The sequence below is a fragment of the Haplochromis burtoni genome, unplaced genomic scaffold, assembly GCF_018398535.1.
Source record: "Haplochromis burtoni strain Fernald_Lab_line unplaced genomic scaffold, NCSU_Asbu1 Contig_224, whole genome shotgun sequence".
Classification (NCBI taxonomy): domain Eukaryota; kingdom Metazoa; phylum Chordata; class Actinopteri; order Cichliformes; family Cichlidae; genus Haplochromis; species Haplochromis burtoni.
Genome location: NW_024582585.1, coordinates 1 through 7,213, shown reverse-complemented (window position 1 = coordinate 7,213; position 7,213 = coordinate 1). Strand labels below are relative to the sequence as shown.

At 37.5% G+C, this 7,213-nt stretch overlaps 2 protein-coding genes across 3 annotated transcripts in view; one reads left to right on the top strand and one right to left on the bottom strand.

Moving 5' to 3' along the window:
• Window positions 1-7,154, top strand: part of f13a1b (coagulation factor XIII, A1 polypeptide b) — a 36,572-nt gene extending 29,418 nt beyond the window's left edge. Inside the window, exons 15-16 of one of the 2 annotated variants that reach the window (XM_014338353.2) lie at window positions 5,962-6,050; window positions 6,251-7,154. In XM_014338353.2, coding sequence (XP_014193839.1) covers window positions 5,962-6,050; window positions 6,251-6,392 — 231 coding nt within the window. In that variant the 3' untranslated portion in view covers window positions 6,393-7,154. The remainder of the gene's footprint in view (window positions 1-5,961; window positions 6,051-6,250) is intronic. The other variant, XM_005937072.3, reaches the window with a different exon arrangement.
• On the bottom strand, window positions 3,157-5,947 carry LOC121815467. Its single transcript, XM_042226705.1, has 6 exons — window positions 5,403-5,947; window positions 5,188-5,281; window positions 4,591-4,923; window positions 4,229-4,403; window positions 4,015-4,139; window positions 3,157-3,816 (listed from the first exon to the last, which is right to left on the bottom strand). Exons 1-6 carry the CDS (start codon window positions 5,537-5,539, stop codon window positions 3,490-3,492), a joined length of 1,191 nt encoding a protein of 396 aa, XP_042082639.1. The 5' UTR covers window positions 5,540-5,947; the 3' UTR covers window positions 3,157-3,489.
• Window positions 7,155-7,213: the final 59 nt, after the last annotated feature.

Sequence of the window (7,213 nt, the reverse complement as noted above, 5' to 3'; positions counted from 1 at the left end):
GGGGCATATGGGCACACCCTGAACATACAGGAATCCCTCCGTGTAAAACCTTCCTTATAACCCATTACCACACCAACCCCGACTCAACGAGTGTCAGAGGAATGAATCTTAAAATCTGGACATCAGTCCCAGGTTTTGTACCTGTATCTTTCATTTTTCTGTCTCAAAGAGTTTATTTTAAGAGCAAACACAGTGTATCTAAAAATTCACAGGGCAAAAAAGCGTTATTGATTTAATAAATTTTGAAACAGTTTAAAATTTTCATGAAGCTACTAAACAAACTCAACATCCTTTATTATTCACTGCTGAGGAAATTAAACATCTTTCACTTTAGTGTGAAACACTACAGTTACTTTTGTGCTCTCATAAGCCATCAGTTACAGATTTTGTCTTGATCTCACATCTTCACATGTACACAGCAAAATCTCCAGTGTTAATTCAACTCCTATAGTGTTAAAGTTAACACTTTTCCAGTGTTTATATAATTCTCACTGGTTTAGAGTTAAAGTAACACTTTGCAAAGTGTTATTATTTTAACTCCATTGTAGTGTTAAAAATATAACACCCATAGTGTTAAAATTTCACTCTGTATGGTGTGAAGTGTCTTCACTCAGAGTGTAACTACCTAACATTTATAGTGTTGTTTTAGGACACTGATAAGTGTTCACTTTTACACTGGCTTGGGTTAACTCTTTTCACTGAGGGTGTTACTACACAACAACTATGGTGTTATTTATGACACTTTTAAGTGTTTATTTTCACACTGGATTGTGTTGACTGTTTTCACTTAGAGTGTTATTCTGTAACTTTTACAGTGTTATTTTGGCACTTTAAAGTGACATATATGAGCTTTTAAATACTAGTCTGTATTAATTGTCTGAATACAAAAATGCATTAAAGTGCAATTACTGTATGACTACTGTGTTACATTCAGTGAAAATCCTTGTTAAGTCCCTTTACAGGATAAAAGGAGAAAACATAAAATTGGTCACATAAGCATTTTAATAAATATTAAATTCCAAGCACCATACAGCATACGTTCACAACAAAAATAATGGCACAATGTACAGACCATCATCATCACCATAAGCACTTTGCAAATCAAAGGGCTTGTATATTTCAATACAGTCTGCTTTAACAACATCTTTTTCATCCGTTTCAAACACTTTATAAGCATGGCAATGTTCACTGAAATTTTCAACCACAAGCTTCTGAACTATGAAGTAGGTGTGACTATTGACCAAAACTATTGTTTTTATTCTGCAAAACACCGGCATCTCATGTTCAGAACCACAACAAATGACCAATCCTGTTCTGTACTCAGTCCCATTAATGTTAACCCAATTAGCAGAGAAAGCCTCTTCTGCAACAGCAGGCAAGCCTAGGGAGATCATTTCACTATTTTCCTCACTATCAACATCAAATGATTTCAAGGGCCCATACTCAACATGGCTTAAAGGACATGTCTCCCACTTGTATGCTATGGATGTTTGATGTTTTTTGGCAAGTGACACTGTGATGTTCTTAAAGTTCTTAAGGGTGTCTTTGAACACCCTATGTTTAGCCTCACCTCTCATGCTCCATACATGCAATAATGGCCCAATTTTTCTGATGCAAGTTGGGTAGTGCAACATAAAGTGGTGTTTGGGAATCATGTTCCTACCTGGATACAACAATTTGAACAAGTCATGATGTTCCATTGTTAAATGTTTTAGAAGCACAGTCATGCCATGTGTAACAGATGGAGAGAATATGATGTTAATTATTTGCAACAATAGCAATAGCATAGTCCAGTTCTGATTTCCTTCTGGCACAATATCACCAAAAATTAAAGGAATGTTTCTTATCAGACAAAGAGTCTGAATGGAGTTAAGACCTATACTATTACCACTACTGTCTAAGTTCACCCTTGTTGGACGATTTTTGCTCTCCAAGTAGCCATAGTCAAAAGCATAGATCCGTGACAAAAGAGCAGGTTTCGGCAGAAAATTGTCTGACAGATATTCCAACAGTAACTTTATCTCATATTGTGCTACCCCTTCGAGAATATCATGCATAATGTCCAAGGAAAAGTTCTGGCAAACATGAAAGAATTGAAGAGTGTTCAGTGTAGAATTCTTTCTTAAGCCAAACACATGTAGCTTTTGAGGATCAGATTGCAACTCACTGCAGTGCATTTCAAAAAGTTCTTTCCCTCGTAAGATGATCTTTGGATCATCCTCAGTATACACACTCTGTGCATCCTGTTTTGCAATTAAACACAAACGACAAAAGTAACGTCCACTGAAAGACTCAACAAAACCCAAAATTGAGTGCATCCCCAAGTTGTCCCCAGTTATCTGACATATAGTGCCATGGACCTTTTCAGATGAGAAGGGTAAATCAATGCCATGGCTCTCCAAAAACTTTATGTCATCAATCAGAGGCTGTAAAATAGGATCAAAGCCGTATTTTTTCACATCTTCTGCATGAAACAATGCAACCAAATGAATGTTCATCAATGCAGAATTTAACTTTGGAGGCAGATTTCTGAGGACAAAATAGATTGCACCAACTTTGTGAACACCACGTTTGGAACCAAGTGGATTAGCAGTCTCAAAGTCATCATAATAAAGCTGAATTTGCAAAGAAGTCTGTGGTTTTGAAAACAATGGATGAGACTTATAGTAACTCCCATCACAAAAGTCTTCATATCTGTCTTCTTTTGATACACATGGTTTAGCAAGCAGCTCGCAAATATAAGAATTGCGACATATAAATTTGATTGTTTCCAAAATTGGAATGTACACAAAAGTGTCTTTTACTGGTACCTGGTCATAAGTGCCTGATTTTTTATTTAACCTTGTATCATAGCGTATTCCTAAAGTCTTTTCCACTGGATCCACAATTCCCCATTTTTCACGGAAATATGACTTTCTTTTAGCTTCAGTGTCGAACTTCTCAACTGGATTGTCAAAAGTCTCAAGACATTTTTCCACTGGAGATCTAACAGGATTTTCTGTTGGCACAACGTTCAGTACTTTATGTTTAAACTCACAGTGCAGTCCATCAGCAAAATCTTCCAAATCACAAACAAGTGATGACACAAAACTATTTGCCAAACCACTACCATTGAGTTTACCAATAATTTTAGTGCAAATTGCTTCAGAATTTTTCTTAATTCTTTGACCTGACCCATTGTTTTCAGAACACCCAACCTCTAGGCTCTGAGTAACACTTGTTCCTGCAACTGCTATGTCTGTATCTTGTAATCTGTCAAAATCAGCTTGAAATGACTCTGAGGGTTCTGCATCACCACTTTGACAACAATCTTCATCATGAACACTATTTAAATGTTTTTTTAAACCAGAATATGTAGTGAACTGACGGCTGCAACCATCTTGTGAACAAGCCAACTTAAATTTGGTGCTTGGATAAAAACTGTGACCTAGTCGCAAATGACTTATCAAAGCCTGACTGGTGCTATGCAGAGTTTGACAGATAAAACATTTAAACATGGTTCTCATTCAACATTTTGGCACGCAACTCACGAACACGTGGTGACTCATCTGTTGAGGTGGCATCAATGTTGAATATGGTGGTCTGCACAAAACTGTAGAGATGAACCAGTGACTCGTCGTAAGATAAGTTGAACACGTAGTGGGATTTGAAAAGTTCATCAAAAGCACTGAGTGAGCTGGTGGCTTGGCAGGGGATGAGCTGTTTGTCCACTGCGATGTAGAAGGTGTCAATGCTGTTCTGGGTTCGACCAACAGCGAGGATGTATGGTTGTTTACCATCTCTTGCTTGCAAGTGTTCATCAATGCTGCAGCATGACTAAAAACAAATGAGATATTGACATATAGGCCTAGCTTATACTTGCTGAGTATGAACCATTCATTCAGTTTGACATTATGTGCCTTGCTAACTTATTACAAAATACTAAGACACATACTTCATGGAGAGGAAAACTAAAAAGTGCAAAAACTGAAAAAGTGTTTTGTAGGATTTTAAAAAGTGAGACAACATATTTACCTTGTGAAAGTGCACCATTTTGTGTGCTGCATCAGTTGGACTTATTTTGGTTCTCCTCTTTCGTCCAGCTGTGGGTGGCAAAAGTTGAAGGAGTAGCAGCAGAGAGGCCATGTCACTGTCCCAGTCTGTGTATGGTTGAATTTATAAAACAATTTCAAAATGACAGGTAAAAATAAATATTATTAAAATCAAACAAGCATGGTGCGACGCCTACCATTTGCATCACTCTCTGTTGGTTTCTCAGCAGCTTTTATCAAACGACACAGGTCAGTTGACTGAGTCAGCTGTTTGGCTTCTTTAATAACCTTTGGCTTGAATGACATGTCCCACTTCTCAAGCAACTTGGTGGCTGTTTCAGCACCAAACAGCAGCAGGAAGTCTTGATTGACCTGTTCATCATACACACAGGACATAGAGACAGTGCTCAACATTGTTTACATTGCAATGTGATTTTGACCAATATGGGATATAGCCTGACTGGGATGACCAATGATCACATCTTTTACTGTTGCCATCCACATCAGCAAAACAAAAAAAAAGGATTAACAGTTGAAAATATCAAGTGATTTGACTTACTAGTCCTTTGACATCCAAAAAGCGTGGAAATGTTTTGAAGACATCTGCAGTTCTTTGTGGATCATGCACCAGATCCTGGCGATGTTGGAACGTCATTTTCATCTTCTGAAATACACTTGCTTCATCAGGAGAGTGAACAAGAAATGAGATGGCCTCCTTGCAGGCATCTCCATCAAGTTGCTGAGGCAATGTGGTTGCTAATCTTCTGCGCTTAGGCCCTTGTTCTTGATGCACTGGGACTTCCTTCACTGGCCGTTTGGTTGTAGACCTGGACATGGTTTTGAGGCGCCACGCTAAATATCCAGTGCCTTTCACTCCGTCGTAGAAATGCTCCTGTCACATTTAAACATAGATGAAAAATAAACATCAAATGCGATCTTACAGACTTTGCAGATTCAGCAAAAAGAAACCCAAGGACTATTATCATGTAACAGGTGCAATACATGTTAAACAACATCCACAATTTCAATACAGTTTTATGACAATAGTTATTACGAAAGAGGAATTAAGATTTTTCTTTTAAATCATTTAGCTGATGTAATTATTCCATGATGAAAACTAAATAATGTGCTGTTTTACAATCACTGCATGACTTACATAGCCGTTTGGAGAAAATGGATCCTTCAATGAGGGAAAGAGTGTAATTATTCCAAGGGCATATTTCTCCTTTTGCTTACGGGAGGGAATTCTGCTATAGAGGAAATACAATTGACAATGTTAAATCAGAAGTATGTGTCTTTACTGCAGTATACATTACAAGAATATTCCATATGGCCCATCTTTACTTTTTTATTAGGTACTATTACTCTTACCCATGTCTCTCAGTCATATCACTTGCCAATATGTTAACAAGCTGCCGCCGGGTGCGGTGGCTCAGTGAATTTTCGGCATTGTATTCTTCAAGAATTTCCTCTCCACCAGGTTTCCTAGTCAAGGCATTTTTAACCATCTGCTCATATAAAAGGGAAAATAATAACAATAAAAACTTGTTTGTCAGTAAAGGTGAAAGTTTAGAGGAATGTCAACAAACCTGTGAAAGACATATCTAGCAAGAAGCACTAACTTCTACTAACATTTTTTCATACAGGGCAAGTTGGGAACCACCATGTTTTGAATTTCAATTTGTATAACAATCTACAGTATAAATGGTGTCAACTCAAAAATACAAAAGACATTTTCTGTTCTCAATTACCTCTTTTGCAGCCTCTGACACAGAAACATTTGGTGCAGAACTGTCTTTGCTGGATCTACTGCGGCCTGCAGGAATGCCCTTTTCCCTGAGGTCACTGTCACTTGATGAAAGTGATATAGTGTCCGTGAGGGAAGATAATGTATCCGAGGAGGATGGTGTGGAATGAGCTAACTGTGGAGTTCACAAACCCCTTCAGCTTCAACCTGGAGAACGTCTACATTCGCATGGAAGGACCTGGGATGATGGAGCCAAAGTCCAGGTATTACAGGTGAGTGATGATGAACAACTGTTTGTATAAAATATTTCCACATAAAACCAAAACAGGTTTCAGTTTCACCTCATTCCATTGGATCTTTCCAGATTAACGATTTTATAACCTCTAAATAGTAGCAAAAGGAAAAAAACCCACCTATTTCAAAGGCTTCTGCTTTTTGCTTTAATATTTTTGACGTGTTTGTCTTTTCTCAGGTTGGTCATAGGAGGCTCTTCTCTGACCTGGACTGAGTATTTCACTCTGCAGAGGACCGGGACAAGCAGGGTGATCGCCACTCTGGACTGTCCTGCTCTCCGGCAGGTCCACGGCCAGGCGTCTGTCACCATCAGCCCCTGAGAATCCGTGAACTTGAAGCTAAATAAACGGATATTCATTTATCCGTTCATTCTTCAGTTATTCTTTTACCACATAGAGGCCTATATCGTCATTATCCAACTCCAGTTTTTCAGCTATATAGCTTTAGCATTGGTGATATTTTGCTGCAGATAGTAGTAAAATGAATAGCTAGTAGCTAGATGGCTTATATTTTAAACATAGATTCAGTTTTGTAGTAAATGAAAACACAAGGAAGGTTGACTTGCCTTTTTGATATATGGGAAAGCTATCTTTTTGACCCTTTGACAAAGTGAATAATTTTTAGCTCTAAAATTAGTACATTTAAATAAATTTTTGATAATTTTTTGGCCACTAGGGGGGAGAATTACTCCAAAAGAAACATCTCAAGACACAGACAAGAAAGATTATCATCCTTTGGAGCTATTATCTCATCACTCATGTGTTTAACGCTCATTTTACCACAGTTAACATTTTAAACTACTATACCAGATGGTTTGCTATGTTCAGCAGTTACTTGATTATGAACTGAACAAGTTTTCATATGTGTTTGCTTAATTTGATCACAATTTAATTAAATATCACAGTTTCTTTTTAAATGTTGATCACCCACGTCCTCTAATTTTTCCTTTTTCAAGAATGGACCACACAGTCATACAGTAAATCTTTATTAGGGTTATGTGCCATGTTCTCAGATTAATTAGGTGTGATTCAAAGTGCTTTACACTTGGCAAAGTGAAGATGTAAGGTGCAAATTTTTGCCAAATAAAACATTTTAAACGGCATGATTGCGTAATATGTTTCCAGTGTTTATGTACATATAT